The sequence below is a fragment of the Triticum aestivum genome, chromosome 7B (genome assembly GCF_018294505.1).
Source record: "Triticum aestivum cultivar Chinese Spring chromosome 7B, IWGSC CS RefSeq v2.1, whole genome shotgun sequence".
Taxonomy (NCBI): Eukaryota; Viridiplantae; Streptophyta; class Magnoliopsida; order Poales; family Poaceae; genus Triticum; species Triticum aestivum.
Window position 1 is genome coordinate 478,107,921 of NC_057813.1, and position 27,218 is coordinate 478,135,138.

The following is a 27,218-nucleotide window of genomic DNA, read 5'->3' on the forward strand; positions in this document are numbered from 1 at the left end:
CCTTGCCACAAATACGATGTCAACTACATGATCATGCAATGGCAATATGACAATAGTAATGTGTGTCATGATGATAAACGGAACAGTGGAAAGTTGCATGGCAATATATCTCGGAATGGCTATGGAAATGCCATAATAGGTAGGTATGGTGGCTGTTTTGAGGAAGGTATAAGGAGGTTTATGTGTGATAGAGCGTATCATATCATGGGGTTTGGATGCACCGGTGAAGTTTGCACCAACTCTCAAGGTGAGAAAGGGCAATGCACGGTACGGAAGAGGCTAGCAATGATGGAAAGGTAAAAGTGCGTATAATCCATGGACCCAACATTAGTCAAAAGAACTCATATACTTATTGCAAAAATCTAGAAGTCATCAAAAACCAAGCACTATGCGCATGCTCCTAGGGGGATAGATTGGTAGGAAAAGACCATCGCTCGTCCCCAACCGCCACTCATAAGGATGCACAATCTAAGAACACCTCACGTTTCAAATTTTTTACACAACTTTAACCATACGTGCATGCTATGGGACTTGCTAACTTCAACACAAGCATTTTTTAAATTCATAATCACCCAACTAGCATGACTTTAATATCACTACCTCCATATCTCAAAATAATTATCAAGTATCAAATTGATCATAGCATCCAATTCACTTCCTATGATAGTTTTTATTATACCCAACTTGGATGCCTACCATTCTAGGACCAATTTTATAACCATAGCAAATACCATGCTGTTCTAAGAGACTCTCAAAATAATATAAGTGAAACATGGGAGACTAGCAATTTCTACAAAATTAAGCCACCGCCGTGCTCTAAAAGATATAAGTGAAGCACCAGAGCAAAAACTATCTAGCTCAAAAGATATAAGTGAAGCACATAGAGTATTCTAATAAATTCCAATCAAGTGGGCTTCTCCCAAAAGGTGTCTACAGCAAGGATGATCGTGGAAAACTAAAAGGCAAATACTAATATCATACAAGAAGCTCCAAGCAAAACACATATCATGTGGCGAATAAAAATATAGCTCCAAGTAAAGTTACCAATGAACGAAGACGAAAGAGGGGATGCCTTCCGGGGGCATCCCCAAGATTAGGCTTTTGGCTATTCTTGAATATCTGGGGGTGCCATGGGCATCCCCAAGCTTAAGTTTTTGCCACTCCTTATTCCATAGTCCATCAAATCTTTACCCAAAACTTGAAAACTTCACAACACAAAACTCAACAGGAAATCTCATAAGCTCCGTTAGTGAAAGAAAGCAAAACCACCACATAAGGTACTGTAATGAACTCATTATTTATTTATATTGGTGTTAAAACTACTGTATTTCAAGTTCTCTATGGTTCATACCACTTAATACTAGCCATAGATGCATCAAAATAAGCAAACAACACACGAAAAACAGAATCTGTCAAAAACAGAACAGTCTGTAGCAATCTGTAACCCATGAATACTTTTGGAACTCTAAAAATCTTACCAAAATAGGAAGTACTGGAAAATTTGTCTATTGATATACAGAAAAAAGAATCAACGCAAAAGCATGTTTCTATTATTTAACAAAACTAATTTCGTGCGCGCAAAGTTTCTATTTTTCAGCAGAATCAAATTAAATATCACCATAGGTTATCCTATAGGTTCTACTTGGCACAAACACTAATTAAAACATAAAAACACATCTAAACAGAAGTTAGATGCAAAATTTATTACTAAACAAGAACAAAAACAAAAAACAAAAAAAAAATTGGGTTGCCTCCCAACTAGCGCTATCGTTTAACGCCCCTAGCTAGGCATAAAAGCAAAGATAGGTCTAAGTAGTGTCATCTTTGGCACTCAATTCATAAGTAGCTCGCATGATAGATTCATAAGGTAATTTAATTTTCTTTCTTGGAAAGTGCTCCATGCCTTTCCTTCATATCAATAATCACGCCAATCGTTCTAAGGAAAGGTCTACCAAGAATAATAGGGCAAGAAAGATTGCAATCTATATCAAGAACGATAAAATCTACGGGCACCAAATTTCTATTTGCAACAATGAGAACATCATTGATCCTTCCCATTGGCTTTTTAATGGTGGAATACGCAAGGTGCAAATTTAAAGAGCAGTCATCAAGATCATGGAAACCTAGAATATCACATAAAGTTTTCGGAATCATGGAAACACTAGCACCCAAATCACACAAAGCATAACACTCATGATCTTTAATTTTAATCTTTATAGTAGGTTCCCACTCATCATTAAGTTTTCTAGGTGTAGAATCTTCCAAATTAAGTTTTTCATCAAAAGATTGCATCAAGGCAACAACGATGTGTTTGGTAAAAGCTTTATTTTGACTATAAGCATGAGGAGAATTAACAATAGATTGCAACAAAGAAATACAACCTTCTAAAGAACAATTATCATAATCAAATTCCTTGAAATCCAAGATAGTGGGTTCAATGGTATTTAAAGTCTTGACCTCTCCAATCCCACTTTTACCAAATTTAGCATCAAGATCTAAAAACTCCGAATTATTGGGACGCCTTTTAACTAAAGTTGACTCATCTCCAGTCCCATCATTATTAAGATCCATATTTCAAAACAAAGATCTAATGGGGGACACATCAATAACTTTAAGATCTTCATCATTATTTTCATTGAAACTAGAATAACAGGCCTTTACAAAGCAATCTTTCTTAGCACGCAATCTAGAGGTTCTTTCTTTGCACTCATCAATGTAAATTCTCATTGCTTTGAGAGACTCATTGATATCATGCTTAGGAGGATTAGATCTAAGTTTAAGAGAATCAACATCAAGCGAAAGTCTATCAACGTTCCTAGCCAAATCATCAACTTTGAGCAATTTTTCTTCAAGCAAGGCATTAAAATTCTTTTGAGAGATCATAAATTCTTTCACACTATTCTCAAAATCAGAGGACATCTTATTAAAATTACCAAAAGAATTATTGTAGGAATTTCCATAATTAATAGAGGAATTACTAGGGAACGGTCTAGGATTAAAGTTTCCTCTATAAGCATTGTTTCCAAAACTATTCCTACCAACAAAATTCACATCCATAGATTCATTATTATTCTTAATCAAAGTAGACAAAGGCATATCATTAGGATCAAGAGGAGCACTCTTAGTAGCAAACAACTTCATAAGTTCATCCATCTTTCCACTCAAAACATTGATTTCTTCTATAGCATGCACTTTTTTACTAGTAGATCTTTCGGTGTGCCATTGAGAGTAATTAGCCATAATATTATCAAGAAGTTTTGTAGCATATCCTAAAGTGATTTCCATAAACGTGCCTCCTGTAGCCGAATCTCAAAGATTTCTAGAAGCGAAGTTCAATCCAGCATAAAAATTTTGTATGATCATCCATAAATTCAAATCATGAGTAGGGCAATTGCGAATCATCAATTTCATTCTTTCCCAAGATTGGGCAACATGCTCATGATAAAGTTGTTTAAAATTCATAATATCGTTCCTAAGAGTGAAGATGTTAGCGAGAGGAAAATATTTAGAGATAAAAGCATCTTTGCACTTGTTCCAAGAATCAATACTATTTTTAGGCAAAGACGAAAACCAAACTTTAGCATGATCTCTAAGTGAAAACGGAAATAACTTCAATTTAACAATATCAGTGTCCGTATCTTTCTTCTTTTGCATATCACACAAATCAACAAAGTTGTTTAGACGGGTAGCGGCATCTTCACTAGCAAGGCCGGTGAATTGATCTTTCATAACAAGATTCAGCAAAGCAATATTGATTTCGCAAGACTCAACATCATTAAGAGGAGCAATCGGAGTACTAAGGAAATCATTATTGTTGGTATTGGAGAAATCACACAATTTAGTATTATCTTGCGCCATGGAGACAAGTAATCCAATACTCAGGCAAACAGAAAAAAGGCAAGCGAAAGAGAGAGGAGAAGATTGGGAAAGAGAGGGCAAATAAAACGGCAAGGATGAAGTGGGGGAGAGGAAAACGAGAGGCAAATGGCAAATAATGTAAATGTGAGGGAGATGAGTTTGTGATGGGTACTTGGTATCTCTTGACTTGAGCGAAGACCTCCCCGACAACGGTGCCAGAAATCCTTCTTGCTATGTATTGAGCTTGCGTTGGTTTTCCTTGAAGAGGAAAGGGTGATGCAGCAATAGTAGCGTAAGTATTTCCCTAAGTTTTTGAGAACCAAGGTATCAATCCAGTAGGAGGCTCCTCAAAAGTCCCACACACCTACACAAACAAACAAAGAACTCGCAACCAATGCAATAAAGGGGTTGTCAATCCCTTCACGGCCACTTGCGAAAGTGAGATCTGATAGAGATAGTATGATAAGATAAATATATTTTTGGTATTTTATAATATATATTGGAAAAGTAAAGATGCAAATAAAAGTAGATTGAAAGCTTACATGATAAAATATAGACCCGGGGGCCATAGGTTTCACTAGTGGCTTCTCTCAAGATAGCATAAGTATTATGGTGGGTGAACAAATTACTGTTGAGCAATTGATAGAAAAGCAAATAATTATGAGATTATCTAGGCATGATCATGTATATAGGCATCACGTCCGCAACAAGAAGACCGACTCATGCCTGCATCTACTACTATTACTCCACACATCGACCGCTATCCAGCATGCATCTAGAGTATTAAGTTCACAAGAACAGAGTAACGCATTAAGAAAGATGACATGATGTAGAGGGATAAACACATGCAATATGATATAAACCCCATCTTTTTATCCTCGATGGCAACAATACAATGTGTGCCTTGCTGCCCCTGCTGTCACTGGGAAAGGAAACCGCAAGATTGAACCCAAAGCTAAGCACTTCTCCCATTGCAAGAAAGATCAATCTAGTAGGCCAAACCAAACTGATAATTCGAGGAGACTTGCAAAGATAACTCAATCATACATAAAATAATTCAGAGGAGATTCAAATATTTCTCATAGATAAACTTGATCATAAACCCACAATTCATCGGATCTCGACAAACACACTGCAAAAAGAGTTACATCGAATAGATCTCCAAGAAGATCGAGGAGAACATGGTATTGAGATCCAAAAAGAGAGAAGAAGCCATCTAGCTAATAACTATGGACCCGAAGGTCTGTGGTAAACTACTCACAACTTATTGGAGGGGCTATGGTGTTGATGTAGAAGCCCTCCATGGTCGATTCCCCCTCCGGCGGAGCGCCGGCGAAGGCTCCAAGATGGGATCTCGCGGATACAGAAGGTTACGGCGGTGGAAATTGTTTTTCGTTGGTTCTCTGGATGTTCTCGGGGTACGTGGGTATATATAGGAGGAAGAAGTAGGTCGGTGGCCACACGAGGGCCCCACGAGATATGGGGCATGCCCTCCACCCTCGTGGCCGCCTCGACTGCTTCTTGACTTGCACTCCAAGTCCTCTGGATCATGTTCGTTCCAAAAATCACGCTCCCGAAGGTTTCACTCCGTTTGATATTCCTTTTCTTCGAAATACTGAAATAGGCAAAAAAACAGCAATACGGGCTGGGCCTCCGGTTAGTAGATTAGTCCCAAAAATGATATAAATGTGTAAAATAAAGCCCATAAACATCCAAAATGGGTAATATAATAGCATGGAACAATCAAAAATTATAGATACATTGGAGACGTATCACGCTCCTCCACCGGCTACTGTTCAACCAGCCCTCTCCACGGGGTCTTGTTCAACCACCCCCCATGGGCTACTGTTCATCTAGCCCTCCACCGGCTACTGTTCAACCAGCCCTCCACCAGCTACTGTTCAACCAGCCCTCCATGGGGTCCTGTTCATCCAGCCTTCCATGGGGTCCTGTTCATCCATCGACTCGATCGATTGGGGTCCTGTTCATCCAGCGACAACGGCCTCTACTAGCATGGGGTCATGTTCATCCAACCCCCACCAGGAACTGTTCATCCAAACCCCCCAACAACGCTCACTGTTCATCCAGAGGAAGCATCGATCGGCTTCAGTTAGCAGCAGTAGCGAAGGAATCACTCGGGTTCAGTTAAGTCGATCGATCGCTCAAGTTCAGTAACGCGTAGCCTGCAGTGCAATCGCTCGGCTTCAGTTAGAGCCCAACACCTCGCTCGGGTTCAATTAGAGACCAACGCCTCACACACACACGCGTACGTACGAGAGAAACGCGCATCACTCGGCCCCCGACCACCCACCATAACCGGGAACTCCCGCGATATTTTCCTCGCCCTCGCTTCTACCACGGTTTTCTTCGTCACGGACGTCCCAAAGAATGTCATGCAGCTGTGTCTCCGTCCTGCCCAGGACGAAAAGCCCATTTTCTGTCATAGAAGTAGGAGCCCACCACATCTATGATGATACCGGGTTTTGTCACAATTATCGTCATAGAAGTGTCATAAGCATGACAGGAAAAAAAATCGTTCGGCCCAAAATGTCACGGATGTGTCTTTTTTTGTAGTGTAACCCACAAGTATAGGGGATCGCAATAGTTTTCGAGGGTAGAGTATTCAACCCAAATTTATTGATTCGACACAAGGGGAGCCAGAGAATATTTGCAAGTATTAGCAGTTGAGTTGTCAATTCAACCATACCTGGAGATTAATTATCTGCAACAATATGATCAATAGAAAAGTGATATGATAGTTTTGGTAGTAGTAGCAATAGCAATGGTAATGGTAACAGTGACAACAATGATTTTGTAGCAAGTGTAACAGTAACAGTAGCAGTAGTAACTTAGCAAGAACAATATAAGAGAAATTTGTAGGCATTGGATCGCTGAATTCGTTTGATGATATTCATCATATAACAGTCATAACCTAGGGCGATACGACACTAGCTCTAGTTCATAAATATAATGTAGGCATGTATTCCGTAAATTGTCATACGTGCTTATGGAAAGAACTTTCATGACATCTTTTGTCCTACCCTTCCGTTGCAGCGGGGTCCATATGGAAACTAAGGGATATTAAGGCCTCCTTTTAATAGAGAACCGGAACAAAGCATTAACACATAGTGAATACATATGAACTCCCCAAACTACGGTCATCACCGGAAATTATCCCAACTACTGTCACTCTGAGGTTTATGGATCATAACACGTAATAGGTGACTATAACTTGCAAGATCAGATCTAGAACATAGATAAAATGGTGATAATATAAACGGTTCAAATCTGAAATCACGGCACTCGGGCCCAAAGTGACAAGCATTAAGCATGGTAAAGTCATAGCAACATCAATCTCAAAACATAATGGATACTAGGACCAAACCTTAACAAAACTAACTCGATTACATGATGAATCTCATCCAACTCCTCACCGACCAGCGATCCTATGAAGGAATTATTCACTCCCGGTGGGAAGCATCATGGAATTGGCGATGGAGAAGGGTTGGTGATGACGAAGATCGAAGATCCCCCTCTTTGGAGCCCCAAACAGACTCCAGATCTGGCCTCCCAATGAAGAACGGGAGGTGGCGGCGGCTCCGTCTCATGAAACACGATAATTCTTTCTGCCTGATTTTTCTCTGAAAATATGATTTTATAGCGTTGGAATCAGGGTCTGCGGTGCCACCAGGTGGGGACAACCCACCTGGGCGCGCTAGGAGTGGGGGCGCCCTGATGGGTTGTGCTCACCCAGGGGCCCCCCTCTAGCAGTTCTTGGCTCCAGTATTTTTATATATTCTGAAATAATTCTCCAAAAACTTCCGTTGCAATCCGAGAACTTTTATTTCTGCACAAAAATAACACCATGCTAATTCTGCTAAAAACAACGTCAGTCCGGGTTAGTTTCATTCAAATCATGCAAATTAGAGTCCAAAACAAGAGGGAAAGCATTAGGAAAAGTAGATACGACGGAGACGTATTAGGTACTACCTCGTGGAAGCCCACGTTCGACCTCCATAGCCATGACAAGGAGATCTTCATCTTTTCTAGGGTGTCGATGAAGATAATGTTGAGGCCGCTGCCTCCGTTCATCAGGACGCGTGAGAGGCAACAACCCCCCATGATGTGATCCAGCACTAGGGCGTGCTTTCCTGGCTATATGACATCTTTGAGCTGATCCCCAACATCGAAGGTGATCGTCTCTTGGGACCAAGCCAAATGTTCGCTGGCTACGTCCCCCACAGTGTAGATCGCGCGTCTGACGAGCTTCTAGTTTCAGCGCGTGTTAGCTGTTGTGAATATCATGCTCACAGAGGTCTCGTAGGAGGCCTCATAGCATAGTGGAGGTCGTACGATGTGTCTCCATGCGAGATGACCGGGGCGATCATAGACCTCGTGGACCTACCCTTGCCTATTATACACACGTTTGATGTAGAGTAAAGGTGAGATGTCCAGTAATTGTCCCAATCCGTCAACGACTAGCTCGAAAGAGCCGAATGTGAGGCAATGGCCTAGCGAGGGATCGCCGCCCTCTATTGATTCTCCGAGCGGGGTTCGTTCTCCAGTCAACACTGCCCGTGCCTGGTGCGCCAACTACAGAGTGAATTCTCGTCAGATCCCTCTATAGGGTTCATGACAAGACCAGAAGTACCAGAACGGAGTTTCCACACAAAATTTACCCAGGTTTGGGCCTCTGAAGAGTAATACCCTACGTCCTACTTTGTTTTGGTATTCATGGTGAGGGGATACCTCATGAAGAGGATTACAATGATATTTGGGATGTCTAACGAGAGTTGAGTTCAAGATTGGATCTCTAATAAAGACCTAGGCCTCCTTTTATATAGACAGGATAGACCTAGGGTTTACACAAAAGGAAGATTAGATCAGTTCGGCCGCCATCCTATGCCCTGGGGAACACGCTCATTGTCTTCATATCCTTAGGGTCCATAATTCCCTCTGGGCCTGGTGGGCCCTGGCTAAGGCTGAAGCTGGGCTCCTTTGCATTACGCACCGTGGGTCTAGGACCCTGTCAGGTGGAGTAATAGTAGTAGATGTAGTTGGATTAACGGTCTACTTGCACGGGCATAATAACTATGTATTGATTATGCTATGAATGATGACAACTATAATTATGCTCGATTCTGTCAATTGCCCAACAATAATTTATTTACCCATCGTTTCTATGTTGTCGAGAGAGATGTCACTAGTGAAATTATGGCCCCTCGGTCTATTTTTCATCAATAAAATAGTCTCCAAAATTGCTCTTTCATTTGTTCTTTTACTTTTTATTACTTTGCATATCACTATCTGCTTTTAATCTTGTGGCTGGCAAGAAGAAGGGGAGTGGCGCCTGAGGGAGTCCTGGATAAGGGGGTATCCGGACAGCCGGACTGTATACATCGTCCGGACTATAGAAGCATCAAGATACAAGACTCAAGACTTCGGCTCGTGTCCGGATGGGACTCTCCTTTGCGTGGAAGGCGAGCTTGGTGATCGGGATATTATGTTTCCTTCCTTGTAACCGACTCCATGTAAACCCTAGCTCTCCGGTGTCTATATAAACCGGAGAGGATGGTCCTTAGAAGGCCGATCACAATTACAATCATACCATCATAGGCTAGCTCTTAGGGTTTAGCCTCTACGATCTCGTGGTAGATCTACTCTTTTATTCCACATATCTTCAATATTAATCAAGCATGAAGTAGGGTTTTACCTCCATCAAGAGGGCCCGAACCTGGGTAAACATTGTGTCCCTTGCTTCCTGTTACCATCGGCCTAAGACGCACAGATCGGGACCCCCTACCCGAGATCCGCCAGTTTTGACACCGACATTGGTGCTTTCATTGAGAGTTCCTCTATGTCATTGCTTCGAGGCTTGATGGCATCTTCAATCATCAACAACGCAGTCCAGGGTGAGATTTTTCTCCCCGGACAGATCTTTGTGTTCGGCGGCCTCGCACTGCGCGCCAATTCACTTGGCCAGTTGGAGCAGATCGATAGCTTCGCCCCTGGCCGTCAGATCAGGTTCGGAAACTTGAACTACATGGCAGATATTCGCGGAGACTTGATCTTTAGCGGATTCGAGCCTGTGCCAGGAACGCCGGACAGTCACGACGAGCACGGCCTAGACCTGCAGTCGGACAATGCTCGAGACATCATCCCCAAAGCAGCCCTGGATCTACATCCAGGGCAGGTTGCGTTGCCTATGGACGGAGGGTTGGACCCCGCCCCGCGGGCCGAACACTCATCGGCGATGGAGCCGAAAACTGGTCCCACCTCGCCTGTTACCCTGGGCCCCCGGACTCATATCCGGTTGTTGGTCCCGGTTCGCTCGCTCTTGAGCCAGCCGAGCCAGGTTGGGCTTCGGTAATGGAGTTTACAACTGCGGACATCTTTCAGCACTCACCCTTTGTCAACATGCTGAACTTAGTAAGGTCTCTCTCTTTGTCAGGAGACTCCGGGCCGAACTATGTCCGGCCCGAGTGGGAAGCAGGTGACGAAGGAATTTGATGCCCACCCACCACCCACTTCATTGCCACGATCGAAGATTTAACCGACGTGCATGACTTCGACTCCGAAGACATCGACGGTATGGACGAAGATGCAGGAGAAGCTCCAGAATCCCTGGGGCGCGGGACTACTACCTTGTCACACGATATATACATGGTAGATACGCCCAATAAGGACGGCAGTGATAATCCGGACGATAAAACACCCAGGCAAAAGCCAAAAAGGCGGCGCAGACACCGCTCAAAGTCCAGCAATGGCAAAAATAGCGACAAGAGCGCAAGAAGGGTTGATACCGCAAACTCCGAAAGTAATAATGACCACACGGACCTAGCGACGGAGTAGGATGAGCCAGGTCACGCCAAATCAAGTTTGGAGCACATACCCGATCACAATGATCCGGAGGGACGAGCTCATGAAGCCGCCCCAGAACAGGAAGACAGTCCGGACGATGATGCATTCATCATCCCGGACGAACAAGTGGAATGAGACAACCTCCACAGAAAGCTTATGGCCACCGCAAGAAGTCTAAAAAAGCAGAAGCAACGGCTCAAGGCCGCACGGGAAAAGCTCAGCCGAAGACGGAATAAAGTGCTAGACACTGAAGAAAGATATGGCGATGACCGCCATACGAAAAGCTATCCGAAGCGCAAGCTACTGCCAGAATTCGACGACGCGGCCGTTCCACCAAAAGAAGATTCTACCAAGAAACCAGACGTACCGCTTCACGACCATAACAGAGCGGCTGCAGGCATTGCGCACGATCCATGCGAGCATCCAGATAAGAAGGCCAGTGCAGCCAGGTCCATATATGGATCTAGAAGACACACCCCAGCGAAGGACTTTGGTCACCCAAATGCTCATACGAGCCAGATACCAGTTCGGAATCAACCCCGGACACAACAATAGCCGACTACATGCCACAATGCATCCAGATACAGAGGGGCTGCTCACCCCCTGTGCTTCACCGAAGAAGTACTGGACCATGAATTCCCACAAGGCTTCAAACCTGTGAACATAGAAGCATACGACGGCACCACAGACCTAGGGGTCTGGATCGAGGATTTTATCCTGCATATTCACATGGCTCGTGGGGATGACCTCCACGCCATTAAATACCTTCCCCTCAAGTTGAAAGGACCAGCTCGACAGTGGTTGAAAAGCCTCCCCTAAAACTCAATTGGGAGTTGGGAGGAACTCGAAGACGCTTTCAGGGACAATTTTCAAGGGACTTATGTCCGGCCTCCGGATGCACACGATCTAAGTCACATAATCCAACAGCCCAGAGAGTCCGCCCGCAAGCTTTGGAACATATTCCTCACTAAGAAGAATCAAATTGTCGACTGTCCGGACACTGAAGCCTTAGCGGCTTTCAAACACAGCATCCGTGACGAATGGCTCGCCCGACACCTCGGCCAAGAAAAGCCAAGGACAATGGCAGCCTTAACAAGCCTTATGACCCGCTTTTGCGCGGGTGAGGATAGCTGGTTGGCCCGTAAAGGCACCAGCGACCCCAGCACATCCGAACTAAGGGATGGCAACGGGAAGCCACGGCGTAATAAAAACAAACGCCAAAACAAGGAAGAGAGCCCGGACAACACGACGGTCAACGCCGGATTCAGTGGCTCTCGACCTGATCAGCAAAAGAAGACATTCAAAGGCAGCAAAGATGGATCGTCCGGTCTGAACAGAGTCCTGGACAGACTATGCCAAATTCATGGCACCCCGGAGAAACCTGCGAACCACACCCATAGAGAGTGCTGGGTCTTCAAGAAGGCCAACAAATTAAATGCCGAACACAAGGGGAGGGGCACACCAAGCGAAGATGAGGATGAACCTCAGCAGCCGAACACTGGGGGACAGAAAAAATTCCCGCCAGAGGTTAAAACAGTAAACATGATCCACGCGACTCACACATCCATGAGAAGGCATGAACGCGCGCCCATAGAAGCGCACGATGTAGAGTCCGTCGTACCCATGTCTCACTACTGGATGTCTTGTCCGATCTCTTTCGATCACATGGACGGCCGAACTACAATTCAGCGAGGAGGATCACAGGCCTTGGTGCTTGACCCAATAATTGACGGATGTCGTCTCACCCGTGTCCTCATGGACGGCGGCAGTGGTCTCAATTTAATATACGAGGACACTATCCGCAGAATGGGGATAGACCCATCCAGAATTAAACAAAGCAACACCACCTTTGAAGGGGTGATACCAGGCGTTGCAGCCCGCGACAGGGGCTCCGTCGTGCTGGAAGTAACATTCGGCTCCCCAGGCAACTCCAAAAGCGAAGAGCTGCTCTTCACTATCGCACCCTTCCAAAGCAGCTATCACGCATTGCTAGGAAGAACGGCCTTCACCCGCTTCAATGCATTGCCACACTATGGCCACCTTACAATCAAGATGCCCGGTCCCCGTGGCGTCATCACCGTTAGCGGAATCATAAAGCGCCCTTCATGCGCAGAGGAATACGCGACGGCCCTGGCGGCCGGACTATAAGCGGCCTCCAGTATTAGGACACGGTTAGACGAGTTCGGTAGCTTGGATAAAATTCAAACAGGGCACCGTATATGTAATCCCATAATGGAAACCAGTGGCTGTCTATATTTAATACAACCCCATTCTTGTCTCTACCTTATTGGCAGGCCAACAACTTACACTTTTATTATTAATCGCATACTTAAGTTGCACCCTCCTACGAGTTTTTCTTTTTTTACAGACAACGTTCGCGCGATACCCTTCCAGGATACGACACAACGGAGACAAAGGCGCAGACGTGCAGCAGGGCCCTGTGCAATAGGTTTCTTTTTAGATTAAGCCCATGTGTAAACCTTTTCTACTGCCTCTTGTTGTTTAAACCATCCCATGGGTTCTATACCCACACAGGATACTGCCGTTTTTGGCATTTGGCCACGGGAGACTAAATTGCACGTACCTAGAAATAAAGGGCTTACAATAGGCTCTTGTCAGCCTATCTTCTTTTACAAAACACCGAATACCCTCAGGAGTGTTCGGCGTCACGAGTTTGGCCGTATATGCATCAGCTCCGAATCATGTCTTTGGTCAAATGTTGGGTTTGCCCGGCTCCTGGATTTGCCGCCTTACGTTCCGCTATCATCCGGCTAAGGCAGGCCAAAGGAGAACTACTGCGATTGTGCCCTGGTTATTCCGGATGAGCGCCTCAGTAGAGAAAGCCGAAAACTGACCGTCATGATACAACGAGGGACTGTTCAACCACTCGAAGACTCACCGGAATCCCTAAAGATTCCTCCGCCTAAATGAAGGGCCGTTCCCGGCCATGTACACACGCGCCCGTATTTGGATGCACGTGAAGGTACCAGGGGCTACATAGTAGCCCCACCATTATACTCCCACGGCTAAGTGAAAGTGTTACAACTATATAGTTCGGTTGCCTAGTTGGACGTGCGATCACCTCCTTAATGGACCAAGACATTGGATCAAGTGTGATTAAGCATATTTTTTGCGAACACCCCCGCATTATATGCGTGGGGGCTGAAGCCAACGATTGCTATCTTTCGGACTACTTATACATATAAGAACGGCCGCACAGGGGGGGCAATCATACTTCCGGGCAAAAGTATAAACATAGCCTCATAATTAAACTAAACATTGTTTTCTACAATGATTCGACTTATCACTCGAATATAACACTCTTCGAGCACTGTGCCTCTATCAGGCGGGCACCTTCTGTGACTTGCGCCAAGTAGTGCTCAGCCGGATGTTGGCCTCCCGCTGGATCCTGGCTCGCTATTACAGTGGCCTCCATATCCGTCCAGTAGGCTTTAACATGGGCTAGAGCCATCCGCGCACCCTCTATGCACGCCGACCTCCTCATGGCATCAATCCGGGACACGACTCCAAGGAATTGTTGCACCAAACCAAAGTAGTTGTCCGGCTTAGGCCCCTTCGGCCAAAGATGGTCTATTACAGACCGCATTGCAAGTCCAGACAGCCTGTGGAGCTCTGCCATAGCAGCCACCTTCTCATTCAGTGGCAGCGGGCGAGTGGGAGCATTGAACTGCGACCAGAAAAGCTTCTCCACTTCTTCATCGCCTTGACCCTCGAAGAACTTGACAATGTCAGCTGTACTATTCGCCAAGTCTGCATATGCGTCTGCAGGACTCATGCGACCCGCCAGGGGAGCATACTTCGGATCCAAGAACTTCGTCCGCAGTAAGTACGAGTCCCCAGCCATGATTTTGTCAGCCTGTTGGAGCTCCTCCCGCATACTCCGGATTTTGGTCCGCATCTCCTTGGCGGCATTACGTGCCTTGTCCAGCTCGGCGGAACTAGCCTTATTCTCCTTTTCAAGGAGTGCGTACCGGTCGGCAGCATTTTTTAACTCCCCAGCCATTTCGGCCATCTTTTCCTCGCTTCGGCAATGAGCAGCCTGTTCGGCTCTCAATTCTTTGGCCGCCTTTAGGACAGCCGCATTGCTAGCCCGAGCTTGTTCCTTGGCTTCAGCAAGTTTCGCCCTCAGGGCCTCCACGGCAGCAGCACCATCTGCAGTGCAAACACATGGCATTAATATTCTGCCCCTCTTGCATTTCCCTATACATCATAATAAGGGAAGCCGAGCACATACCCTGTGACTCCTCCAGCCGCTTATTCACCAGCGTGATATCGGCATCAATTGATCCGATCTACCTCAGTAGTTCGGCAGCTTCAACAGACTAGTCGGCTGCCGGATCTTTGTATACCTGCGCACATTAACGGCACAACCATTAGTATATGATCCCCCGTTTGCCGCCTACGGCGGGCAACCAGAGTCTCAGGGGCTACTACCTATAGGGAGCACTCCTAGCGCGCGCTTCATAATCAATAAATTGCGCATTTTTCTCTACATACCTCAAAGCCTTTGAGCAGGCTTGTAAATGCCTCATTCAAACCGCTGGTAGCGGATGAAATCTTCGTGAGCACCATGCTCATTAAAGAGCGGTGCTCCTCTGAGAGCGCGGCTCGCTCCAAACGGCTCGTTAGTATATCCGGCTAGACACTGAACTGTGTCGGACCCTTCTCATCGCCCCCCGTGGAAGTCAAATGCTCCGGGCTTAGGGCGGCTGACGTATTAGCCTCCGGCTTCGGCGGGTCCGGACTCCTCCGTGACGACACCTCTGTGTCGCCCGCTTCATGAGGCGGAGAGGTGGGTGGAGTCTCACTCTCCATCATCTCCGGACGAAGGTCCCCCGAAGACGAATTCTGTTGAGAAGAGCTGCTCGCCGGACTACAAAAGACAAAGTCCTAGTTATGGATCTCGGAGTAACATCACACTTTTGAATTAATTAATAACTTACGGCTCGGTGGAGGGCTGGCCCGTTGGTGGGCATGATGCAGTGAGGGTGCCCGTCGCAGCAGAGCTCTCTGGTGATGTTTTCTTCCCTTGCTTGGGCGTCTCCGCCTCCAAGTCTTCGGAGGCGGCCCTCTTCTTCCCGCATGGGGAGGAGGCTTTGGCCTCCTCTTTCCTGCTATCCTCCATAGGATGGGTAGCGATTTCCCCGGTCTGGATGCGTAGCGCGTGAAGTTCGGTTTCACTGCCCTTTCCTTCGCCTTTCCCTGAAGGGATTTTGCTGAGTGCCCGGCCCAGCATCTTTGCAATAGTGGGACCAGGCGAGCCTTCGGGAAGTGGCGCCGGACACCTGATTCTCTCCGCCTTATTGAGCCATTCCTGGCCACGGAAGGATTCTCAGAATAATGGTTATAATAAATATAAATGAAGTGTCCGGCTTCAAGGTCACTTACTTGGGCATCTAGGCGATTGCAGGTTAGGCCCGCATCCTCTGTGGTGTCCGGACACTTTGCTTGTGGTCCGAAGAATAATTTACACATTCCTTCGAGCGTCAGGCCGAAGAAGTGCTTAATGGTCCGCGAACTCTCCGGATTAAACTCCCACATACGGAGAGGCCGACGTTTGCACGGCAACATCCGCCGGTCTAGCATTACTTGAATTATGCTGACAAGATTTATGTCCCTCCTAATAAGCTCCCGGATGCGGTTCTGCAGTTCTGGTACATCGCCAACAGGCCCATAATTCCGTCCCACATCGGTCCCAGACGCCAACTGTGATGGGGGGACTGAGCGGAACTCGGGGGAAGCTACCCACTTTGTGCCCCTGGGAGCAGTGACATAGAACCATCTCCATTGCCATACGTCGGATACTTCCGGAAAAGAACCCTCTGGCCATGGGGCATCAGCGTTCCTGCTTATTATGGCGCCTCCGCACTCCGCATGTCGCCCCTCGATCATCTTTGGCTTCACATTGAAGGTCTTTAGCCATAAGCCGAAGTGTGGGTTGACGTGGAGAAAAGCCTCGCACACAATAATGAAAGACGAGATTTGGAGGATGGCGTCTGGAGCCAGATCATGGAAATCCAAGCCATAGTAGAACATGAGCCCCCTCACAAAGGGGTCGAGGGTGAGGCCTAGGCCTCGGAGGAAGTGAGGAGTAAACACGACGCTCTCATTGGGCTCCGGTGTGGGGATGGCTTGCCCCGGAGCAGGAAGCCTGTGCTGGATATCAGCAGTCAGGTATCCGACCTCCCTAAGCTTTGCAATATCCTCCTCTTAAATCGAGGAGGCCACCCACCGGCCTGCTGCGTCGGATCCGGACATACTGGAGGATCTGGGGTGTTGGAGCTTAGGTTTTGGGCGATGGAGCTCGAGGTGCGAGAAGGAGCAGGAGAGGTGGAAACGAGGCGTAGGCCTTGACCCCTTTATAAAAGGGATGAATACCAAGAGTCCTCAGCGTGACCGCTTGAGGCTTATCTAAAATACACGGAATTATACCAACGGTCACCGTGGGGTCACATATGCCCATATTGATGAAAGATCCCGTATTAAGAGGGACACGATCTCTGCTTTGGCAGGACGTGCCGATAAAACCGCCTCGCAACGCGAGTCGAGGTGGAGCAGGAAACGCTGGTTCGTGTTGGACCAGGCCACGATGCAAGGGCACGACGTACGAAGATTGCCAGCAGAACGGATTTATGCTAAGGGTATGTGAAGATCATCTTGCAAAACCGGACACGGTCTACGTGTTCAATAATAACTTGGGAGTATTCGGAGGAGGAACCCGCCTTGCAATGCCGAAGACAAGACTGCGCGCCGGACTCATCGTTATTGAAGCCTGGTTCAGGGGCTACTGAGGGAGTCCTGGATAAGGGGGTATCCGGACAGCCGGACTATATTCATCGTCCGGACTATAGAAGCGTCAAGATACAAGACTCAAGACTTCGGCTCGTGTCCGGATGGGACTCTCCTTTGCGTGGAAGACAAGCTTGGCGATCCGGATATTATGTTTCCTTCCTTGTAACCGACTCCATGTAAACCCTAGCTCTCCGGTGTCTATATAAACCGGAGAGGATGGTTCTCAGAAGGTCGATCACAATTACAATCATACCATCATAGGCTAGCTCTTAGGGTTTAGCCTCTACGATCTCGTAGCAGATCTACTCTTGTATTCCACATATCTTCAATATTAATCAAGCAGGAAGTAGGGTTTTACCTCCATTGAGAGGGCCCGAACCTGGGTAAACATTGTGTCCCTTGCTTCCTGTTACCATCGGCCTAAGACGCATAGATCGGGATCCCCTACCCGAGATCCGCCAGTTTTGACACCGACAGCGCCCCCTTGCCTTTCTTGGGTGCAAGCAATTGTTTTGTTTGCGTGCAATGTTGTTAAAGTTGTTCGTGTGGTGCCTCTTACTGATTCGACAAACCTTGATTTTTAACTAAGGGAAATGCTATCTGCTACCATGCTACTTCACCCTTCCTATTCGGAGAAATTCAACAACTCCACCGTGAGTAGCAGCGACTAAATCCACATTGCAATGATTCCACGACGGATACAATTTTGCGCGTGAGCTTGTGTTGTGAGCACACACAACTCTTAATGTGTTGATAGCATTTGGAAGGAGGTCATGATAGGGAGTCAGAAGTATGTTTTCCTGCACATGACAAGTAGAATCATTTTTAACATTGATAGCTCCAATAGGGGTAGGATCATTTTTAACATTGATAGCTCCAATAGGGGTAGGGAGGCTCGACTTCTCAAACTCGATCTCTTCAATGTCCTTTTACAAAGGTAAAGGAACATCTTTTTCATCTTTCCCGTCCTTGTTGTGAGCTTCCTTTGTAGGCTCTTTCAAGTTGGCGGCGATCTTTTTTTTTTCTCTTCATCCAACGATAACTCTATAGACGTACACTAGTGGGGGAAAGTATATTTTTCCTCGACTAAAGGAAAAAAAGGGTCTTTTTTTAGGCTAAAAAAACGTTATTATCAAATGGGCTGACACAACCTCCCAAGCTGGCCCGAAAGGAGGTTCCAGGCCCAGCAACCTGGGTCTGGGCCGGGACAGCGCGGTGCACGCACGCCCTGCTGAGCCCACAGCGATGGCAGACGTGCGCGAGCCGTTCGATGCCGATCGACAGCGACACACGCGTGCGTAATTTCCCTTCTCCTTTTCTCTCATCTGCCTTAGGCTTTGTTCGGTTAATCCCATCCCTAGGTGGATTGGGGGGGATTTGCAGGGATTTTGGCTTGTAGGGGATTAATTCCCCCTCAATCCCCTTCAATTCCACCTCAACCGAACAAGCCCTTAGCGAGCGAGCGAGCGAGCGCCTGCCGCAGCAGAGGAAGACGACGTCGCCGGCGAGCGCCTTTCGCCGGAATCTCGTGCAGCTCTGGCCGGCGCGCGGCTCCGTCGATTGGTGCTCGTCGGTGACATCTGCGACGTGGCCGAGCGCGTGCGGGCGTTCCCGCGTCGACGACGGCGGTGCTTCACCAGATCGGCCCCAACGTCTACAAGCGATAAAGCAGGCACAGCCACCGCACGGTGCGGCGGACGGCGTCAGGAGTTGGCTCCGACGCCGCGACGACGAGGCCCTTAAGGTTAGGGTTCGCCCGCCACCTCTTATCGAAATTTAGGGTTAGGGTTCGCCTGATTTCGGGAACAATGGGGATTTTGGGTTTCGGATATTGGGGAGACACTTAGATTCGCATAAATTGATTCATTCCCCTCCTTATAATTCCTTAATTTGAAACCCTTAGCCGTACTTATTCTTTTACGCTAGAAACTCAAGGATTTTAGTGCTAAACCTAGCAAACCTTAGCTTACGGGAAGAACAAACTCAACACAAGCAGAAACATACTTATACAGAGTAGATAAGAGCACGGAACGGCCCCAATCTTGAGTTAAAAGCGGGTATCGTTGCCAAGATATATACAGATGGTTGTAAGGTTCAAATAGCTGCATTCATTGGGTTTATCAGATGTGGTTGTCGGCCTTTAATAATAAACAATTATAGTTGCCGGATTTAGCAGAAAAAGGTGTAGTTGATAGGTTAAACCTAGGAGGTAATTTTTTTTTGTTACAAGTTAATAATAGGTCTTTTGGGGTAGCAACTAATCTTGTCACGTTGAGTTATAGTGACAAGACTAGTCTAGGTAAAGCTCTTTAGCCTAGAGCTTGACGATTTTTGGGCTAAACCGAGCAAACTTTAGCCTAAGGGAAGAACAAACTTAACACACGCATAAGCATACTTATCCAGAGTAGATAAGAGCACAGAACAGGCTCAGTCTTGAAGCTAGATGGCTCTGCTGTGATTCTGTGTTAAGGGAAACATATCTTAGGGCGTTGATGATTCCATCTCTAGCTTTTTTGAATGTATCGTGATTCTTCTGGCTATCTATTTCATTCTTTTTGGATGGTGATGTCAGGGCTTTATCTCTGAACAAATTATATTTGCACTGTTGTATTATTATCTGAACAATATTATTGCCGACTTTGAACAATCTGTATTATCTCGATTATTACGAAGCCTCAATATAGTTGTTTACTTTTGTTTGTGCCTTATTTGCCTAACCCTAGGGCTCGCTGGTGACGACGAGCTCCCCGTCAATGGAGGCTGTCCGTATCTACTGGAGATCGGGGGCTGGCTTCATTGAAGTAGCAACATTAAGCCCCATCGGTCCACCTTGCGCACTGGAGGGCAGCTTTGAAATTCCTGAGGATGACATAGAGCACGTCGGCGGCGAGGGATTGTACCTCGCGCTTGTCCAAGGTGGACACGTCAGCGACCTTGCGCGCATGATATTTTGTAGTGGTGATTCAAGGAACGATGATGGGGAAGAGGACTACTATTCCCCCGATCTGTTGACTTGCCGAGGGTCTTCATCCCATTCAAGTGGTGGCGTGAATGAGTCGGAGAAACACACGTTTGGGCTGATGGGGTGGGAGGAGGGTAGATGGGAGGATAAGATAACGTTCAGCGAGGAGGAGGAGGAGGAGGAGGAGAATGATGATGATGATACAACATCCAGTGAGAAGGGGTTGATTTTTTGGAAGCAAGGTTATGATGAATTCGGAAGTGAGGATGATGAGGTTGTGGGAAAGGGCACAGGGAGCGAGGAGGAGCACAAGTTGGAGGAGAGACACCAGGAGGAGGGGCGTGAAGAGAGCCACCAGGAGGAGAATGATGATAATGATACGACATCCAGCGAGGGGAAGGGGTTGATTTTTTGGCAGGAAGGTCATGATGAATTCAGAAGTGAGGATGATGAGGATGTGGAAAAGGGCACAGGGAGCGAGGAGGAGCACAAGTCGGAGCAGAGCCACCAGGAGGAGGGTCCTGAGGAAGAGGATTTCCAAACTGTACAAATGAAGCTTAGATTGTGGCCATCGAGGAAACATGCTCTTGTTAAAATATTCCGTGAGTATCTCTTGATCTTTCTATGTTTTGATATGCACTTTTCCATGTTTGGCAGCAATAATTTTAGAGCAAATAACATTACCCATGCATAATATGTGAGTAAATAAAATTCAGTAGTAGCAAAGGTCACCTTTTACATCCTCCTGAGCCGATGTTACCCCCCTTTCCCTTTTCTTATTTGTACTTTCCAAACTTCGGCTATGTTTTCCCCTTCTCTTGGTTGTCGTTTTCAAGCTTTGACTATGGATTAGATGATGCATATAGGTCGAACACAGTTTTCATTTGGCAGAACGGTAGGTTTAGAATTGCTGGTGGAAAACACATGGTGGCTGACGGTGCTTCATCCTCTCTTGCAAAATGGATGACTCAGCTGATTTGGTAGTCTTTCTCCTCTTCTTTGGTGGTTCTCTAAACGAGCAATGTGAAAACATGTATAGTTGATTTTAAAACACTAATGCAAGAAAGTAGTTAACATGCAATAAGAAAGTAGAATGCATAGTTGATTACCTCACAACCATCATAGCAGCAACGATTTTTGTTGTTAAATTGCGTCCATCAAATGTAGCCCAGGCTCATCGAGATGTTACTTTTACCAGGTGGCAAAAAATGGATTATTACAAAGGATTACTGCCTTGCTTGGCTCAGGCCTGAAGAAATGGATGAATTTGATTTCAGATTAGACTTCGACGAGTCACAGATCTTGAGGGAATCTGACTTCATGATGGATTTTGAAATTCTTATGGTAAGAGTTACTCCCTCCTTTCACAATTATAAGATGTTCTAGTTTTTTTTTTCTGATTCCAACGTATAGACACTTTCAGTGTATTTGTTCACTCACTTCAGTCCATATGTAGTCCATGTTGAAATATCCAAAACATCTTATAATTGAAATATCCAAAACCACTTGTAATAATTTTGTGGGCTAATATCATTTCGTAAAATTGTAGGCTCCTTCACATGTTCTTAATGACGTCGTTGCAATGATCAAGCCATCCATCTGCAACTTTACAATTCTTAAAAAAGTTGGTAAGTTTTCTTAATAAAGCTTTTAAGTTTAGTTATGCGCACATCGAGTTTGTAACTGTATATTTTTATAAAGTTGACGTGAAAGGTTCAGGTTTATCATTTCTCACATGTGGCATCTGTTTTGTACTTCATAAAAATGTGAACTCTTGTTGCGAATGTACTGACAGCCGGAAAGGTTAGCATTGTCAGTTTGTAACTGGAAAATGAAATAATGTCATCTTCTGCAAGAGTAGAAGCACCCAGTCATTTTCCAATTGGGCTACCCCTTTCCATTAATCACTTAACAGAAATATCCAGTACTCCCTCCGTTCCAAAATAGATGACCCAACTTTGTACAGTAGTAAAGTTAGTACACAGTTGAGTCATCTATTTTGGAACGGAGGGAGTACAAGTTACCATACAAGTTAAAACTAGGAAAAAAAGAAGGACGTAGCGGGTTGGGCAGGAAACCCGCCACGAAAGTGCTCAACATTGAAACTCTCACCTATGGGACAAAAACCTGTTACAATCAGCAACCCAAACAACAGACTCCAGCAAACCAGGACAACCCCCTGAACCAACAAGGAGAGCACAAAATAAGGGAATGTAACTCAGACATTGCTGGTAACCAGGATTCATACTTATCAGTCTTTCCTCTTTTGTCTTTATCCACCGAAGGAGTAGCAGGAAAAGGAGAACAAGTGAGAGCCCAGGCACTTTTCTTTAACCCTGCCTCATACCCTTCAATTCAGGGTGCACCTTAGGCTGCACCGTAAATAAATCATCACATCTATTTTGTTGACACTATCACTGCTCTGGGAGAAGGTTTCAGTACTAGGTGCATTTTCTTTGTCTAACTTCTCAATAAGCAAAATCATTTTCAGAGCTATCCTCCTATCTCAGAAGCCTGTTCCTCCACAGCAGACAGTTGTTGCCTCTGCCTCCCAGTGTCAGACACATTTCCAGAATGAACATTCTGATTTTCAGAAGAAGTGACATTAAGCATGAATGTGCTGTCAGTTCTGGCCCTCTTGGCAGATTAAGAATTTTGCTCTGTCCCAGCAGGCACAGTCGCCTTACTTCTACTAGGAGGCCCCACCACAACTAAAGAAATCATAGAAATTATCCCCCAAAACACCTTCAGCAACAGGAAGGATTTGATCAACCTCTTTACATCCTAAAAGGATCCTGGCATACTCTGGTTTATGCACTGTAGCTTGGTCAACTTCCAGCGTCATCCCCACAAGGGAGCCAGAATAAGCAATATCAGCATCACATCTTTTATCTTCTGGAATATTTCAAATCCTAACCCATGCTTTTTGAAGATTAGCTTTAGCCCCAATGTTAGGGGTCCAAGGGGATAAATTCAGCACTGCGTTGCCACTCTTCATCTCACTGTTTTTGAGTCGAACGACTAGTCGTCGAACTAGTCGATAAGTCGTAAAAAAAGTCGACTCAGCAACATGTTTACTAGTCGACGAGTCGCGACTAGTTGCAACTGCAGGCTCAACTACTCAAGAGTCGCTACCCCAGAACGACTCGTCGACTCGAGCAAAGTAACAAGCCTTGTCAACTTCTTGAGGATTAGGGAACCTCATAGTGAACTGCGTGGAACTAATAGCTCTAGCAGTACAATGCCAATTTGAACCAAAGAGTCCATTGAATTCCTGTTCTATCCCTCTAAAGGTAGCAGCCCCTTCCAGAATAGTAATCACCACACTACTGGCCCTCTCTTTTGCTTTCTTAGCCAAACATGCATCAGGAAAATAAAAGAATCCAAGACCAGGAGAGTGGAAACCACAAACTGAGGCAACATATTCCCAGGGCAGAACAGTTTGACAAATCTGATCTATGTGACCCAACTTCTTGCATCTCTCGCATCTAATGGTACGGCAGCTAGCAGTAAAATGACCTCTGATATGATAGTTAAGACAGTTAATCCAGAAGCACCAGTCATGCTAGTGCAGCCTTTTATAATCATGGCCGTGTGTTTGTACTTATTTCAGGTGGTGCAAATGACTGCAAGGTTTTGAAATGCTCGTGGCTAGGTATTAACTGTGCTATTAAAGCAGTCGCTGTAAAAATATCTTGCACCACAGAGCCACGGTATATTTGTTTGCGTTCACTTTAAGTCTATTTTTATTAAGTATTGGGATGTGTCTTGCAATTTCACTTTCAAGTGTTCTCTAATACAATAATGTTATCATCTCTTCAGAGAAATTGATATCATATCAAGTTTAAAGGATAAACGCGTCATGACTTTTTTTCAGGTATATGTAGAATTTTTCTTGAAACACATTTTTTTCCTTCCTAATTTTTCTATTTTTTTTCATTGTTAGGCTTGGAAAGAGACGTGGGTATATAAAGATGAACCTGAGCAACAATATATCTTTATTCATTTGAATTTTGCCCTAAGTACGTATGTTTTACGCTTTTGGTTCCATATACAAAATGATTTCCATTCTTTATTATGTTAGGACTTACTAATTGCCGTTTTTATTATATTTTGAATCAAGCCAATTTTTTCTAAGTGCATGCATAAAACCTTGGCATCAGTTAGAAGCGGCAGAAGAGTGTGATGATCAATTCCCGAAAATAGGCATCAACTAGAAGCCTAGAAATTGAACTTGACTCGTTGCACAGATCCATCTAGGATGTGTTTGGTTTATAACCAAACTGTGGATGGGCTAGGACCATTCCCTTCGAGTATATGCATTTGGTCGTGAAGACAGACCCAACCAAAGGAGAGGAGTATACCCCAAAGATGCTGGATAGCTCCACTCAGCATAATCAATCGGAATGAGTGGCCTGTGTTGTCGCTAGCGTATCACGTGATCTGCACACATGTTAACCGTCGCCTCCTTCTCTCCCCATCATTCTCACCCCTCCTGGATCCCATCTCTCCCTGTCCTCACCGGTGCCAGGGTGCAGCACACCCCAAAGAACCAACTTATCAGCGCATCTCGTCCTCCTCCACGGCTAGCGGCACGTCCCTTTGCCTCCCTTCTGCTGGTCACTCGGTACTGCTAGGGAGCAACATGTTGGTGTCGAAGCCCGCGGTGGAGTTGTTTGTGGCTGCCGCCATTGTGCATGCTCCATTGCTCCTTGGTTTGGCAGGCACAGCGAGCACTGTTGGTGGTGTGGAGACATGAAGTTGTGATCTGGGAGGCTGGCGCAGGACGGTTGTGCGTTGTTGATGTCCAGCCCAATTACGCCTTGATGGTTTTTGAGTTGGTCGGTGTGTCTGCCATTGTAGATGTTGCTACTCAAACAAATATTCTGAGCAAACACAAACTGAAGGTGTTGTGATCAAAGATGGAACGAAATGAACTAGCAGGTTTACGTTGAGTATCTAGCTTGTTTAAATTAGGGCTTGAGAACTTAGTAGGAAAAGTATCATTTTTTCATGTTAGGCGTCAAGATGACACTACTGGACACCAATTAGCGCTTCAAAATAGTGAATCGTGACACCCACTAAACAGCAGCAGTGGCCATGGTTGTTGGATCTTCTGGTACAGATATGGTGGTGATGCACCATTTTCCAATGAAAGCTGATATTATGTTTTTATGTTTATTGTGGTAGAAATAGAGAAAAATGAATATTAATTTATTACATGGAAATGGGAAAATTAAAGATTTGGGAATACCTTTTGCTCAATACTCCCTCCGTCCCAAAATAAGTGTCTCGACTTTGTACTAACTTTAGTACAAAGTTGTACTAAGCTTGAGACACTTATTTTGGGAAGGAGGGAGTATAAGACATGTGTCACAAAACGTCTTATATTAAGTTACATAGGTAGTAGCTATTTAAGAATTTAAGAATAGCTACAGACCACACCAACAATTTTCTGACTGTATGCATTCCTTCTGTGTAACTTCACGCAGGACACTAAAGCATGCATTGCTGTATGAACACCGTGACTGGTTTCCAAACCGGTGGTTCCTTTTGGAAGAAATACTGCAAGCAATTAAGAAAATTCATGCAGAATTGATTGTGCATCGTGACCTGAAGCCTGACAACATATTCTTTGGTTCTGACAATGGAATTCGCATCGGTGATTTTGGAGATGCATGCATAGGTCATGATGAGTTAGGCCTGTACGGTGGTACGCCTGGGCTTGGAACCGAGCATTACCTTGCTCCAGAGCTTAACAGTGATGGGAAAATAACCGAAAAGGTATGCAGCGTAGCTATTAATTAGTCTCTGTGTGTTTGGCTTGTTAAATGAAGACTGAATCTTTTGTGTGTCTTTTGCCAAGGTTGATATTTATTCGGCCGGCATCATCATGTTTGAGCTCTTTGCTCTGATTAAAACCGGCTCTGAGAAGATTATGGTACTTCCCGAGCTCAGAGAGAAAGGCCCTCCAGATAGCTGGGAAGGCGATCATGAGTTGTATGCCCAGATGACTGCTTTGGAATCCTCTCAACGCCCATCAGCTGCTGAAATATTGGTAACATTTGTTCCTGTGCTCACTAACCTTTTTTCCAGGGTTGTGCTCACTAACCTTGCTAATGAGAAGTTTGCTCATAAATTACGCCATCTTTGTGTGCAGGAGTACATAGATAAACATCATCGCCTCACCGTGTAACAAAGATTGAGTGAGGGGTTACATGTGCAACAACATTTTGCTACATGTGTCTCGTTGTATATTTTTGCTACCACTTTGCTGTGACAGTGACATGGTTTGTTGTACACACACAACTTTCATAGCATATGTGTCACGTGTTGCTGTTTGTGCATATCCACCATTTGCATGTATTGTTGGAGACATGTTAAGGGTGAACTACTACGTGCTGTGTTTGCCGACTATGCCGTATGTTTGTGAATATACTGGTCTTTATTTCTAACCCAGTTTGTTGTTCTGCATTTGCGTAAAACCAAGAGTAAGCTCAGTAAATGTTATGGGAGTTTGTTTGGCATTCTTCAAAATACAGACATGTTTTTAAGTCATCGACTACAAAACATTTATCGTCCTTTAGAATTGTGGAATTCTAGTAATGGTATTATTTTTCTAAGGCTCTGCACTACATTTCATACCAGTTTTCATTCACAACATCTAGGAAATACTCCACCGTGTAGTCAAACAACCTGAAAGCATATTCAACGATGTAAGATG

The 27,218-nt window shown here is 45.3% G+C and overlaps 1 protein-coding gene across 3 annotated transcripts; it reads left to right on the forward strand.

Annotated features, from left to right (window-relative positions):
- The first annotated feature begins 18,854 nt into the window (after nucleotides 1–18,854).
- Nucleotides 18,855–26,949, forward strand: LOC123157381 (sarcoplasmic reticulum histidine-rich calcium-binding protein). 3 transcript variants are annotated; one of them, XM_044575648.1, is made up of 10 exons: nucleotides 18,856–19,276; nucleotides 20,256–21,096; nucleotides 21,693–21,838; nucleotides 22,044–22,122; nucleotides 24,108–24,207; nucleotides 24,317–24,371; nucleotides 24,441–24,516; nucleotides 25,987–26,278; nucleotides 26,361–26,552; nucleotides 26,655–26,949. In XM_044575648.1, exons 2-8 carry the CDS (start codon nucleotides 20,286–20,288, stop codon nucleotides 25,992–25,994), a joined length of 1,275 nt encoding a protein of 424 aa, XP_044431583.1. In that variant the 5' UTR covers nucleotides 18,856–19,276; nucleotides 20,256–20,285; the 3' UTR covers nucleotides 25,995–26,278; nucleotides 26,361–26,552; nucleotides 26,655–26,949. The 3 variants fall into 3 exon arrangements, with proteins under 3 accessions (XP_044431584.1, XP_044431585.1, XP_044431583.1); XM_044575649.1 differs by lacking the exon at nucleotides 24,441–24,516 and having other exon boundaries at nucleotides 18,855–19,276; XM_044575650.1 differs by lacking the exons at nucleotides 24,108–24,207; nucleotides 24,317–24,371; nucleotides 24,441–24,516 and having other exon boundaries at nucleotides 18,855–19,276.
- Nucleotides 26,950–27,218: the final 269 nt, after the last annotated feature.